The following is a 16,149-nucleotide window of genomic DNA, read 5'->3' as shown; positions in this document are numbered from 1 at the left end:
CATATAATAATCTTTTTAAAAAAGAATGCAGACATAGAACCTATACCTTTCACCAAAAAACCTCAAAATGAATCACAGACCTAAATATAATAAACAAAATTATGCAACTCATAGAAGAAAATACAAGAGAAAAATTTAGTTGACTTTGGGTTTAGTGATATTTTTAAACACAACACCAAAAAAAATGATCCTTGAAAAAATATTGAGAAGTTGGACTTCATTAAAATTAAAAATATTTTCCCTGTGAACAACACCATCAAGAAAATGAAAACACAAATCATAGACTGTCAAAAATATTTGCAAAACACATATCTGATAAAGGACTGGTATCCAAAATATACAAATAACTCTTAAAATTCAACAATAAGAAAACAAACAATTCAATTGAAAAATACACAAAACATCTGAATAGACAACTTATCAAAGAATATATACAGATGGCAAGCAAGTGTATGAAAAGATGTTCAGCATCACGTCATTAAGGAATTGCAATTTAAAACAGTGAGATACCATTACATACCTATTTGAACAGCAAAACTCCAAAACACTGACAACAAATGCCAGTGATGCGACAAAATAGAACTTCCACTAATTGCTGGTGGCAATGCAAAGTGGCACAGCCATTCTGGAAAACAGCTGGGCAGTTTCTTACAAAACTAAACATACTCTTGCTATACCATACACTACTTGATATCAATTGCACTACTTGATATTAACCCAAATGACTTGAAAACCTATGTTCACAAAAAAATACACACATAAACTTTTATAGCAGCTTTATTCAAAATTGCCAAAACTTGATAGCAACCAAGATGTACTTCAATAGGTGAATGAACAAACTATAGTACCACAAAATGGAATATTATTCAGTGATAAAAAGAAATAAACTACCAAGTCACAAACAGACATGGAGCAAACTTAAATGCATATTGCAAAGTGAAATAAGTCAACCAGAAAAAGCTACATATATAATTCTAACTATATAACATTTTTTAAAAAGGCAAAACTATGGGGACAGTCAGTAAAATGATCAGCAGTTGGGGTTCTCAAGGAGAGAGGGAAGGATCAGTAAATAGAGCATAAGGGATATTTAGGGGAGTAAAACTATTCTGTATAATACTGTAATGGATCCATGTCATTATTCATTTGTCAAACCTACAGAATGTACAATAAAAAGGGTGATTCCTAATGTATAGTCTTTATGTGATAGTAATGTATTGATATTAGCTCATCAATTGTAACAAATGCACCTGCTGCACACTGAATTGTGTTCCTCCAAAATTCAAATGTTGAAACTCTAACCTCCATTTTGAATATGGGAACTTTCTGATGTAATCAGGTCATGAGAGTGGAGCCCTTGTGATGGGATTAGTGCCCTTATAAGAAGAGACATAGAGTGCTCTCTTTTTTTCTCTCTCTCCCCCACCATGTGAGGACACAGCAAGAAGATAGCCATCTTTAAGCCAAAAAGACAATCTTCATCAAGAACTAAATCAAGACACACCTTGAATTTGGACTTTCCAGCCTCCAGAACTGTGGAAATAAATTTCTCATTTAAATTCCCAAACTATGGTATTTATTTTTATTAACAGTTAGTCTTAGGCAATTCAAGCTGCTATAACAAAGTACCAGAGGCTGGATGGCTTAAAAAACAACAGAAATCTATTTCTCATAGTTCTAGAGGCTGGAAGTCTGAGACCAGGGTACCAGCATAGTCACATTCTGGTGGGGTCTCTCTTCTGGCTTGCAGACTGCTGAGTTCACATTGTATCCTCAAATGGCAGAAAGAGAGTGAGAGGAAGCTCTCATGGCACACTAATCCCATCTATGAGAACTGCATCATCACGACATAATTACCTCCCAAAGGCCCCATGCCTCCTAAAAACATTACACTCAAGGTTAGAATTTCAATACATAAATTTGGGGAGGGGAACACAATTTGAACTGTGTTATGCACTCAATGTTTGTGTATATAACTATAAAATGTTTGTTTATGAAACTATCACATGAATGCAAGATGTTAATAATAGGAAAAAACTGTATGTTGGAGATAGTGAGGGAGTATACAGGAACTCTCAGTACATTCACTCATTTTTTCTGAAAACTTGAAAATTGATCTGAAAAATCAAGTCTATTAAAAAAAGAAAAACATTGCAAAAATGCGCAAACAAAATGAAAAGATTCTATGTAATGCTCACTTCAGCAATACAGTATGGAATATTAAGAAAACAATGTATTTACACAACCCCACACATATTCAAACAAATTGCATGAATCATTTGCTTAATCTGGACCTCAAAGAAGTAGGCAATAAAAAGCTGCAAATCACCCTTCAATGGACTTGCCAATTTCATATGGCATAAATCAGAATGAAGCATCAAGGATAAAATATACTCATCTGTGAAGTCAAATGGAAAAAAAACAATCATCACATTACTTTGTTCATAAACAACACTGGTAGTCTTCTGGGCATCTCCTGGTCAGCTGTGGATCCCAAGAAGGCAGCAACTGATGAGAATGATTAATTCTAAAGACAAGCATTACGTTGTTTGGTAATTTAAGTACTATTAAAAGGCATCTTAATTTGGAAGAAACTTAGTAATACACCAGTGCTTCATTTAAGACCCTCTGGGGGAAAATTAAACAAATACTACTTTCAATATATTTCTGTGAGTTTATGTCATGATGTTTTAGACTACAATTTAAAATAAAACAAGCATAAATTTGAAACCTAAGCTGTTGCTTTTAATAGTTTATTTCTTCTCCAGTAGGTCATTCTAATTACTGCTTATGCAAGTTAACACCTTTATCAAAATAATGACAAAGAAAGCACTCTTGGAACAACTTTTCGGTATTATTGCTAGTATAAAGAATGTACAACACAGATGTCAAAGAATGTTGATAACAGTGAAAACAAAAGTAAACAAATAAAAACAAAAACAAAATTTTAAAGGACAAATGTTCTGAAAAACAAAAATATTTACATAATTCATATCCCAAATTTGAAATTGAACTTGAATTTTTATCATTATGAGAAGCCCCTTAGTCTTCTATCACTGTAGTAAGGGCCGATCTATTTTTATACTAGTTACTGTCTTGATAAAATGTGGAAATATATGACTTATCCTATATATATATATATAATTGCAGTACTAATCACACAAGAATGTTAGAACACTGCTTGGTCTAAACTATGCAATTTCAAAAACCTCCCAGTGAAATTAAAAATTTCTTACATGAAACTTCTAAAAACCCAAATTATAAACCTCATTGCCATTTTCGCTTTGTAGAAAATCATAAAGAAGCTTTATAAAGTTGTACTATAAAATATTTTAGGTGAATCAAATACAAGCATCAAAGGTCTCCTACCTTAACATAGCATTTTGTCCATCACTTCTTGTACACGAAACCTGCCGGGTTTGATAACCTATCTCTATTGCCCAAAACTTCGAATGATGATGTGCTTTGTAACTTTGATGTTTAAAGGTGACTCGCTCATTTGAATCAGAGTTAAAATCCAGAACAGTTCTTCCGCTTGGATTAATTTCTTTAAGATGAGGCAGTCTGCATTTACTCCACGGTCCAACCTTAAGGCTAAATGTATATTCCTCTTCCCCAAGAGGACAGGAAATGGGAGCATCACAGGCTCTTGACTCAGTCAGATTTGGACATTGCAAACCACCAAAGAGAGGGGGAGCTATGACCGCGCGAGTTCTATGCTGCAATTTCTTCCCACATCCCTTGCTACAGTTGGACCATGGTAAGAACTCAGATACCACACAATCCCGGGGACAAGGAATGAGGCAAGCTTGTTCTGTAGGAGGCAGAGGGACAAAGTGTTCGCATATTTCATTTGCAACCATAGTTCGGTTCAACTTCTGAATGCAGCGCACCGTCCGGTGCTGCAGTCCATGCTGAGCCGTCACACACTCTGCAGTCCGAGGCTTGATTTCACCGTGAGCGTAAGGAACAAGCACACAGTGGTGCCAGTCAGAAACCTCCCACTGAAAGAGGTCACTGTGCCAGTCACAGACTCGGAAACAACTTCTTTCCTTTGGAGGCCTGTTGCTCTCACCACAGTTAGACAGGTGACTTGTCCACCCGTCAACATGAAAACACCACACTGCCCGACTCTGGACTCCTCCGGGACCACAGTCTCCTGTACACCTTCCCCAGGGACCTACAGGCAGAAAAACAAGGATGTTAATTACTCAGAGATTACATTCAGCAATTCAGAGGTAAGTAGAAGTCAATTAACACACTTTCCAACACAAGCAGTATGAAATTAGGAATTTTGCTGGAACAGAGACAATATAATTTAGTGGTTCAGAATGTGGACACTCTTGTTGAAATAAGCATTCCATCAGTAATGTAAACTTGGATGAATTATTTCAACTTTCTAAGCCTTAGAAAGTTCCTCACCTATATAAGGTAGAAGATAATAAAAGCACCGGCTTGTAGAATTGTTCTGAAGATAAATGATATAATGTGTCAAGTAGAAAATACAAATTTAATAAATGATTGGTACCATTATAACTACTACGTTCCAAAGCCTATACGTCTAACTCAATATTAATACTTTCCACTGAGGTGGTGTTTCATCTAAAAGAAAAGCCCTAAAGCCAGGATTTTAATAAAGTAGAATTTTTCATATTTCCAGTCTTTCAGCTCAAGCTCTAAGAAGCTCAGAAGAGAGATATGTTTAACATCATAAGTTGCCAAAGTATCCTATTTTCATTCTCAAAATAATTGTCCTCAGTTTTGGTTAGTACTTGCAGAGTGAATTGCATGAAAATAACAATGGGGTGCAGGGGAAAGGTAAGGTAATAAGAGAAGCAGCAGCACTGAATTGTCTGTGGAAATTCTGCCCCTAGAATCCTTGAAGTGTACTCATTTTGATTTCTGATGGGTACTGTCTCCAGGTAAAGTTCCCAACATTAGCTTGTAATATGCCAGATCTTTTAATTAACTAATTCATTTGTGTATGAAAGAGTCCAAGAAATGGACAGATGAGGGAGCTGCCCATGAACGTTTATCATGTTTTTTGCATCTGATCTACAGACATACCAGCAGGCCTTATCCAGAAAGTTGATATCTTTTCACAAGGACAGTAAGTAATCATATTTTGTGCCAACAACAATGAAAGAAATAGTTTCTTCCCTTTTATTTTATTTAAATATGTAATCTGAACCTGTTGGTGGGAGTGTAAATTAGTTCAACCATCGTGAAAGACAGTGTGGTGATTCCTCAAGGATCTAGAACCAGAAATACCATTCAACCCAGCAATCTCATTACTGGGTATATACCCAAAGGATTATAAATCATTCTGCTATAAAGACACATGCACACGTATGTTTATTGCAGCACTATTCACAATAGCAAAGACTTGGAACCAACCCAAATGCCCATCAATTATAGACTGGATAAAGAAAATGTGGCACATGTACACCATGGAATACTATGCAGCCATAAAAAAGAATGAGTTCAAGTCCTTCACAGGGACATAGATGAAGCTGGAAACCATCATCCTCAGCAAATGAATACAGGAATAGAAAACCAAACACTGCATGTTCTCACTCATAAGTGGGAGTTGAACAATGAGAACAAGTGGACACAGGGAGGGGAATATCACACACCAGGGCCTGTCGGGGTGTCGGGGGCAAGGGTGGGGAGAGCATTAAGACAAATACCTAATGCATGCGGGGCTTAAAACCTAGATGATGGGTTGACAGGTGCAGCAAACCACCATGGCACATGTATACCTATGTAACAAACCTGCATGTTCTGCACATGTATCCCAGAACTTAAAATTTAAAAAAACAAAGTTTTATCAGCTTAACTAGGAACCTTTGTCCCTGTATCAGGACTGTGATGATCATAAGGCACTTCAGACCCTAAAAGGCATATGAATTTACACAAGCTCTCTCTCTGTCCCTGAATCTGACCAGCTGCCCCAAATGATGTTTAATTACTCCATGAAAAATATTTTCATTAGCATCCACTACATTTGTACAAATAGTAGACATGTACGTAGTCACATGCATTTAGGAAGAAACATATACATCCCCAGAGAAGCAGGTTATCTGCATTGGGGCCACACACTAAAATGAGGATCTGTCACTTTAATAGGACAAAAGGGTCTGGTTCTAATGCACCCGGTCATCTCAGTTCTTCCTCACATCCCTGTTCTAGCCATATACACCTGGCATTCTTGGCAATAGCGTGTCAGGTTACAGTGTCAATGCCTTCTGCCACTTCGTGAGAGAGATTAACGTAGAAAACATACTAGAGACTTTCTTGCTGAAACAGAACAGGTTTCACTGGAGCAGGTCAGCTTTCATTACCAAAATGCCCCTGAGTTTGCCCACTACCTTCCTCCAGTCTGTTGTCCCAGCACAGACTGCTTATAGCATAGAGAACACACATTGAAAACGGTGATCTTAGCATAGGCTGACTTAATCAGCCACCCACAATTCTGGTGACGTAGATTACTCACAATTTTTTACTTTGCAAATTGAGATGTTTCTTGTTACTTGAAAGTGGGAGGCTTTCTCTGTCCTAATGTTCTAGAGAAGTTTCAGTTTAAGGGTTCTATTTATTGTCCATCATGCCAGACTATTCATATAAATTTTTATTATTGCCCCGAAATTCCCACAGTTACTCAGTAAAGGAATATTTCAAAATATATACAAACACAGCAAACTTTAAAATCTAAAATTAGTCTTGAATGATATAAAACAGTTATTGGATAAAGTTAAAGGAAATTTTTGTTTGTAGAGCACTGTGGATTTTTAAGTAATGGCTGTCAGTTTATCTCTATTTGATTAGTTATTAAGCATACACAATTTTCCACTCAGGATTTTTTTTGTGTGGATTAATGAAAGTAAGATCAGAAAAGTTGGACCTATTTCTGATCAATCTTCAAAAGTTAATATTACACTTAATTCATTTAGAATATCTGGCCAAGTAACTCTTGTCTTTACTTTTAAAGCATTTGACTATGACATTCTCTTTTTTTATATATTATAAATTCTCCACTTTCAAAATAAGCTATCTCTTTTTTGGTTATTTGAAATCATTACTATTTTAAGCTTTAGAAATATTATTCTTCCCTTAGATTTCATCTCCTCTTTGTTAACAGAATTTTTCCAAATAATTGCTTAGCCTTTTGGCTAAGAACAAATGAAGAACTTTATCAAGCAGCAAAATTTTTTCTATGTCATTGGAGAAAAAAAGTATAACTATTAAGCAATTAAAATTGCTATCACTGAAGATGTTTCTTAGCTTAGCCATGATCTCCTATTTGGATATGAGTTAATCCAAAATTAACTCACATCCAATATTAACTCTAAAAATTATCCAAAGGAATATTAAGCTATATTAATTTTGGATATGAGTTAATTCAATATTATGTTATATATGTTAATATTCCTTTGGGTATGAGTAGAACAGGTAATGAAGGCAGTACATAAACAATTACTCCCCGCTCCTTGGCCTGGAAATTTAGGATAGTGGCTCTTGTGAGGTAAGACATATGCATGTTAATAAACCTTGGTCAGGACATTTAGAAAGGCAGAGTCAAACTAGAATAGTTCCTCCTTATATTAAAGCAAACTCTGAGGACAACCAAAAAACATGTAAATAACAAGAAAATGCAAACTGAATTGTGTACACATGGAATAAATGAAAAACAAATTACAAACAAGACATATGAGATGAAGACAAGACCTTTCAGCAATTAAGCTATAGCCATTTGCAGTTCTCAGGCATGGAGAGAAAATGTGCTCCATGATTTATTCAGTTGTATTTGGCTATGAACTTTCAATACATACATGAGTGAAAATCACACAGCCCTGAGGGGTTTTGCCATTTCAAAAAAACATGAATATTGAAGTAAAATGTGACTGGCAGTTTGAGAAATCTTACATCTCTTGTCCAAGTTCACAAATAGAAGAAATAATTAAAAATGTAAGCAGTTGCAAGAAGAAAGAAGAATATTACCTTTAAATTTACTACATACAAAAAGCTTGCTTTTATTACAAAATATATATGTATTATATATTAACAGTATTCACAAATAATCTAAATACATAAGAAACCATGTTTTTAAATGTCAAGAATTTTTATATGCCTAGTGAACAAAAACGGACACCAAGTAATAAAAGTAAAACAAAATTTAGAACAATTTAAGTATTAAAAGTTTGACTACTGATGTAATGTAGCTCTAAACTATTAATAAAACTCATGCTGGTTGCTTTCTCAGAAAATACTTCAATGATGTAATGGGGACAGTAGTTCTGTATCTGTTTACTTGGGCAAACATTATGTAAAGAGTCATATATCTGCAACTTGCTACCCTTTTTGTGAGAGGAATATAGTTGCTGTTGAATAATCTAAGTATTTTAAGCCACATCACACATTAACACATTAAAATTTTGGCCTAGAAGTGAATTCTTTGGACTCGGAAGGGTAGCATTGATGAACTCGCAGGTCACTTTCAAATTTAAGGCTCTGTGATTTGTCTTTTTTTCTGCCTGTGTCTTTGCAGGAAATGCAAATATGTGAATGCTATAATGTAATATTCCTCTAGAAGCAGAAAAGCACAGGCAAATTTTATCCTCTTAATTAAGTTACCCTTAACTGGATTAGTTTAGAGGCATGCAACACCCAACATAAATCATCACATTTAAGAAAGCATGCTGGATGCCTGAATTTTAGGTGTGGTGTTCAATAAAATGCCTGAAACAAATGAAAAAGGAGGCTCCAGAGGACAAAGAAAATAAGCACACTCTCCATAGCTCTTGCACAGTACTGGCCACTATTTGAAGTGGCCACCCTGATTTAATACCATGCATGCAATAGGAAGAGATGTTTGCTTTATTTTTCATTTTTCCCTGTCATAGCTTTTATTATGCTGACATTGCTTTATTTTTAACTTGGGCAAGGGGTATGGGGAGATGACATGAATAATGATGCAGAGTTTTAGCAACTTAAGCAAACCATTTGTGAATAATTACTAAACCAAAGCGCTCATAAACCTCAGAATTACAAAATCGGATTTAAAACAACATTGACTTACCTATAAGATGCTTCACTTCCAATAGGTTAATGTAGTGACTTTTACTTCTCAAAAAGCTACCGCATCAACTATGGAATAATTAAAATAATACCTCTCTTATATAGCAGTCATTTATCTAAGAAATTTCACTTTCTAAAATGCATCTAAGAACCCAAGCAATGAGAAAAAGTGACATCTGAACATTCATTCATTGTAACAACAATTATTCATCCTCTAATACTTGACGAGTAGTGTATTAGATTCTGAGAATACAAAAATAAATAAGTCATTAAATATCTGTTAATGCTGTACACTAAGTGTAACGCCAATTTACTCCTGAAGAGGGTGTTTGGTCCTTCCTTTAGGCCTATTTACACTTACTTTATACACAGTGTTAACAATCTTAATGCTTTTGTTTCCCAGAGCTCACTAGATCTATAGCAGCAAGCCAGAAGTTGAGAGTCAGCCCTGGAGGCAGGCTCACTGATGGAAACAGGAAGAGATGAGAGTTTCCAAGTCTATATTTCTAAATCAATCATGATCATCAATAACTTCCACTAGCAGAGGATGCACAAAGCCACTCAATACTTTCTAAACTAGCAATGAAAACCTGCTCATCAGATATATCCATTACTGAGTTATGCATCAGATAATACTAAAAAAAGAAAATACACGAACATATGAGAATTTAAATGAGAGGAAACTTAAGCTCTGTTGCATTTCATTAAAAAATTCCATTTGCACTTTTTGCAACAACAAAAAAAAATTTCAGTTATACCAAAATCATTAAAAAAAAATAATAAAAAACATTCATGGTACATTCATGGCCTGAATATGTGTGCTAAAGTATTCCCATACATCTCATTAGAAAAATTCAACAGCAAAAGTTGAAAGCTAACATATACAACTTCATTTTCACATACTTAAAGATTTACTTGCAAAGGCAGTTCATGATTCCATAGCAGACTACCGCAGAGCATTTGGATGGAATATTTATACCTCAAGTAAGCATAAGCTTTGTTGCTAATGTTCCCAGCTCTTTCTGTATGATTGTGTTTTTGTTTGGCACTAATAGCACATTGTAAATCCATTTCATCTTTGTGGACAGATGCCTCTGACTGAAAAGCAAAATGCCTCTGTTACTTACTTTTGATTACAAATTATTAGTCGCCAGTGTCTAGAACATCCATTAGAAGTAGCTCGAGAGCAAAGCAGATTAGACATGTATTTGAACCACTCATCAGCTAATGCAAACATCACAGAGGCAGAAAACCACCTTTTAAAAATTGTTTATCAATATTTCTGGTTTGGATGCTACATTCTAAAAATTCTAAAGCCTAAAAAATACTCTCAATCCTCATATATTTCACAGCAATGTGACACAAGTAGGTCTTTAGAATCACTAAAACCTACATCCTGCTAACCTCCTAAAATGTAGGAGTGGCAAGGGAATCTTACAGCCCAGAGTTTTTGCAGGAAAAAGTAAAGCCTAGACAAATTTAGTGACTTGCCCAAGGTCACACAATCATTTGGAGCAAAAATGGGGCTGACAATTTTATTTACACAAACTCAATCCAGTGATTTGTAACTCTATATCACACTGGTTTCTATTAGAACAGTTCTAAGACTGCAAGGGAAGAATAAGGGCTCCATAAATGTTGCAATTTAAGGTGTGGGTGAGGGAAGAGAGGCTGAAAAATCTCAACATTAACAAGCAATTTGTTGTGTGTGTTATACAAGTTTATAATGTAATTTCTACTTGTTAATTCTGATTTTTGGCCTCTGTGACTGTCTGTCACCTGGAGCAGATAGCTGCTCCCAGGGTCCCTTCACTATTTGTTATGTGAAATGAGATCCTTCCTGCCTTTGTTTGCTTGAGAACATCAGCCAAACTGCTGCTCAAGTACATCCAGCAAGATTCAGGGGTTTAGCACAGGAATGAACCCTCAGACACCAATCAGAAATGATGTGTCCCTAGAATAACAATTACGATAATAGTAATAGGCATGGTTTATTATTTTTGTTTTTGTTTTTTTGAACACCTACTATCATCTTCCCAATACCATTTGTGCCTTATTGAAATTGTTCTGCTTTGCAATTGAGGACATCAATGCATGAGATCAAAGAACCTGCAGAAGGTAAATAGCTCAGGTGCCCTCTCCAGTTCTATCTTATTCTAAACCTCTTCCACAACAATTGCAATTTAATTATTTGTAGCAATGATATCCCTTGAGCAAATGGGGCTTGCAAAGCCATTGGGTAAAACATATTTAGAAGGGAGTCTGATTTGAGTGCAGCTGGTGTGTGGGGCCGAAGGCCCTGCCACCCGTCTCCTGCCGAAAGCCCCGCCCCTGTCTCTGTCCAGCTCATTGGCCTGGTTCGAGTGATGGCCTCAAAACTCTTGGGGCTCTGCTACCTGTCAAAAGATATTTATGAGGTGTTTTCATCCCATAAATATGGCTTCACTCAACTTTGACTTTACTTACAATAAATGCTTCAGCTAAGCCCTTTGGATTCCCTGGAGAGGTGGAAGAAAATCATTTACTTGGCTGTTTTGCATCAGTTAAATGGAAATGGCAATAAAGAGTAAGCCAGAAACAGAGACCAGCTGAATCCCACACAACATTCTCCTGAAGGACTTTCTCCTTGAGCTTACAGATAGCCTAGGCATTGACTTCACTCAAGAGGACCAGATATCTGTTTGCTTTATATTACACAGAAAGCAAACTAGAAGATGTTCTCGAGAGGCTGAAAATTTTAAGCTGTGTCCCTCATCAAAAAAAGTGAGAATAAAGTTCTGTTTACCCAGTGAATGATCAATACATGTTGAACTTGATAAAGGAGGCTTTCTTTTATGTTGTCTACTAGAGGTCAAGGCAAGGCAGTAACACTGGGACTATGCACACAAGCTTTAAAAATACATAAAACAAAAGGGCAGACAGCATGCAAACATTTCCTTTACCATTAAGCAACTCAAGAATTAATTTTGCCTGAGATAAAAATTGCACAAGAGCATACCCAAGACAATATTTTCCCTAATTTCAAGAATCAACCACTGTAACAGATACATGGAGTATATCTGTACCTGAACCCATATATCTTTCTAGTAGCAGATATTCATACGATATGCAAGTGAGAACAAACGAAGTACTGGCTGCATTTTGGTGGACAGAACATTTAGTGCATCTCACTTTTTTTCAAAGGAATAATTTTTTTGTTTTGAAACTGCAATTTTAAGACTATGTGAGACTCTTGTCTGTAAAATAATTTTCAAGCTAGCATATTTTTTAAAAAAATCTGAGAAACAGCAGTAACATTGTAACTGAGTAGTTTACTTTCAAAAGGCATTATAAAACTTTTTTCTTTTCTCCTTTCTTCCCAGTGTGACCATATAACCATGAAACAAACTGTTCTCACTCATAAGTGGGAATTGAACAATGAGAATACATGGACACTGGGAGGGGAACATCACACACCAGGGCCTATTAGGGGGTGGCGGGCTAGGGGAGGGATAGGATTAGGAGAAACACCTAATGTAGATGATGGGTTGATGAATGCAGCAAACCACCATGGCATGTGTATACCTGTGTAACAAACCTGCACGTTCTGCACGTGTATCCCAGAACTTAAAGTATAATAAAAAATAAATAAAAAACTGTAGAGACCTTCCTCCTTAGTCTTAAAATATAGTCTTGAGACACTCCAAAACTCCACTCCCTTCCCTTTCTCACCATGTACTCCTTTGCCCTTTGCACATTTATCTAGCTGTGTGCTTGTTATCTAATCATGTGTTTACTTAGAAGTTCCAGAGGCTAATCTTGAGACAGACCAAGCCTGGAGACTTAGCTGCAAAATTCCAGAGATTACCTCAAAGCAACAACCTGGCATTGTTGAGATGATGCCAGCCGCGCTCCTGGTGGACCACGGCTTGAGATGGCCACTGGAACAAGACACGTGGACCTTGTATTCAGCTCCCCTCCCGCATGGCTCCCATTCCAAGTTCCCTTTTTAGCTCCTCTTCCTAGTTTAAAATTAGAAGCAGTTTCTGGAGGCATAAGCCAGTCACTTCTCCACAGCCGGCTTTAGAAATAAAGTCACTTTCCTTTCACTGCGCTTCATCCTCGTTATTGGCTTTCAAACAGTAAGCACCTGAGCCTGTGCTCAGTTACAACAAGGCACAATCACAATATTGTTTTCTATCGAGAATCAACTAAAACACCTATATACCCAGTAGAGTCAAATGGGTATGCTGAAGACTTTCAGGAAGAATTACAAAGCTCAGATTCAGTCACCCACCAGCTCTCCTAAACATTATTTCAATCTGCCCAGTTTCTTCATCCCATTCCACCACCACCTGCAACCTTGGTGCAGACCATTGCTTTCTCTTGCATGGATGAAAGGAGTATCTTTCCATTCCGCCTTCAACAAGCCACTGCTGCACCCTACTCCACCCCTGCTATCAATTCCTTTTCCCTATTGTGGTCCTATATCTTTTAATAATTCAAATTTGTACCACTTTGGGTGCAGCATGTCATCTGTATATCATTTTCATGTGAAAAGCTCGTCAACAGCTTCCTGTTCCTTACAAAATAAAGAAAAACAATATCATTAACATAATATACAAGCGCCTGCTTGATCAGGCCCATCGTACTCCTTTAGTATCATGATTTCCTGGCCCAGCCACCTCCACTCACTGCTCTCTCATCACATTGGCCACCATTTGGTTCCCCTAATAAGCCAAGCTCCTTCCAATACCTGGGCGGCCATATGGACCGTCTTTTAATTTTTTTTTTTTGAGATGGAATTTCACTCTTGTCACCCAGGCTGGAGTGCAGTGGCATGATCTTGGCTCTCTGCAAACTCTGCTTCCCAGGTTCAAATGATTCCCCTGCCTCAGCCTCCCAAGTAGCTGGAATTACAAGTGCCCGCCACCATGCCCAGCTAATTTTTGTATTTTTAGTAGAGACGAGGTTTCGCCACGTTGGCCAGGCTGGTCTCAAACTCCCGACCTCAGGTGATCTGCCCGCCTTGCCTTCCCAAAGTGCTGGGATTACAGTCGTGAGCCACCACACCTGGCTGGGTCTCTTAAACCAAATTACATGCACTGCCTGCTACAGCCCAGTAATGTTAATTCCCACTCACCCTTTAGGTCTCAAGGCATATCTGTAGAGAACTCTTCCCTCTGCTCTGATAGTACTTTATTCTCCTACAAAGCATTCACTCCTGCAATTACAAATCTAATTGTAGAATTCACTGTTTAATACTTGTCTCTCTCACTTGACTCTAAACTGCATGAAAGTAGAAACATTTTCATCCTATTCACTACTCTATTCCCTGTACTAGCCCAGCACTAGGCATACAGTTAGGGTCTAATTAATGTTGCACATTACTGAAGCTAGAACAAGTAGCATCATAGGAAGCAGAATCATGTCCAAGTAGTTAGGTGTAATGTCAACACTAGAAACTGGCAACATCAATGGGTTGATGATTTTTCCAAAATGAAAAAAAAGTTGAAGAGAAAAAGTCTCTTCTTTGTGTTGCCTTAGTTTATGATTATAGGTAGCAACCTATATTCTATTGGGCACCGAATAATGGTGCCCAACAGAATTTTTAAATACTGTTTTTTCACAAGTCCTTTTGCAATGCCTGTTATTCTTTGTTGCAACTCTATAGACCCCTTCTTCCCAGTCTCCATAAAGCCCATGGAATTCAGCGATGGGGTGCCCAGTCTTCTCAAGGCTAGCACGGTAATGTACTAAAGCACCCAAGACTACAGAAACACTTTTGATCTTAAGTATAGCTCTAATGAGAATGATGCAGGAATCTCACTCAACAAGTAAAATACTATTATCCTTTTTCTTGAAGAGTGTAAATAAATGAGAATTGCATATCAGATTCTATTATACTGGCTTACTACAGTAGTTGCTGTTTATCTGCGGCTTCACTTTTTGTGGTTTTAGTTACCTATGGTCAACCGCAGTTCCCAAATACTAAATGGAAAATTTCAGAGATAAGCAATTCATAAGTTTTGAATAATATGATGAGGTCTCACTTTGTCCTGCTTCTGTTTCTGCCTGGGGATGTGAATCCTTTCTTTGTCAGGTGTATCCACACTGCAGATGCTGCCTCACTAGTCACTTAGTAGCCCTCTGGGTTACAAGACTGAATGTTGCAGTATGGCAGTGCTTGTGTGCAAGTAATCCTTACTTTACTCATAACGGCCTCAAAGTGCAAGAGTAGTGATGTTGGCAATTCAGAACACCAAAAAGGAGTCATAAAGTGTCAGTTTTAAGTGAAAAGGTGAAAGTTCTAGACTTAATAAGGAGAAAAAAAAAACAAGTCATATGCTAAGGTTATTAAGATCTACCATAAGAATGAATCTTCTACCTGAGAAATTATGAAGAAGGAAAAAGAAATTCATCCTAGTTTTGCTGTTGCACCTCAGACTGCAAAAGTTACAGCCACAGCACAAGATAAGTACTGAGTTGGAAAAGGCGTTAAATTTTTAGGTGGAAGACAGGAAGAGAAACATGTTGCCATTGATGGCAATGTGTTGCATCAGAAAGCATTAAGCCCATAAGGAAGACTTCAACAAGGGATCCCCTGAAACAAGTGACACCGAGCCACTTGCTGCAAGTACAGGATAGTGACATGGATTCAGGAATTCAGAAGGTCAGTGGTAGCCTAACACTATATCAGAATGCCTACGCCATTCACCTCCCTTCATATCATCACACAGTCATTTTATCCTTGTTAATTTTAGGATCCATATCATCACAAGAAGAAAGATGAGTACAGTATGAGACATTCTGAGAGAGAGAAAAAGAGGGACCACTTTCACACAGATTTTATTACAATATTATTACTATAATTGATCTGTTTTATTACGGTTGTTATTAATCTTATTGTGCCTAATCTAGAAATCAAACTTTATCATAGGTATGTATATAGGAAAAAACATAATATGTACAGGGCTCTGTACTAGTCACAGTTTCAAGTGTCTACTGGAGGTCCTGGAACATATCCCTCAGGAACAAAGGCAGACTTTTGCACAAGAAAAGCTAAAAAGTGCTGGGAGATGAAATTATCAT

At 36.9% G+C, this 16,149-nt stretch overlaps 1 protein-coding gene across 1 annotated transcript in view; it reads right to left on the bottom strand.

Annotated features, from left to right (window-relative positions):
* THSD7B (thrombospondin type 1 domain containing 7B) overlaps nt 1–16,149 on the bottom strand; it is a 908,978-nt gene that overhangs the window by 607,910 nt on the left and 284,919 nt on the right. The window contains exon 3 of the mRNA XM_024243556.3: nt 3,370–4,180. Within this exon, the coding sequence (XP_024099324.3) occupies nt 3,370–4,180 (811 nt within the window). The remainder of the gene's footprint in view (nt 1–3,369; nt 4,181–16,149) is intronic.

Source organism: Pongo abelii, chromosome 11, assembly GCF_028885655.2.
Source record: "Pongo abelii isolate AG06213 chromosome 11, NHGRI_mPonAbe1-v2.0_pri, whole genome shotgun sequence".
Taxonomy (NCBI): Eukaryota; Metazoa; Chordata; class Mammalia; order Primates; family Hominidae; genus Pongo; species Pongo abelii.
This window is presented reverse-complemented; position numbering and strand designations above follow the sequence as displayed.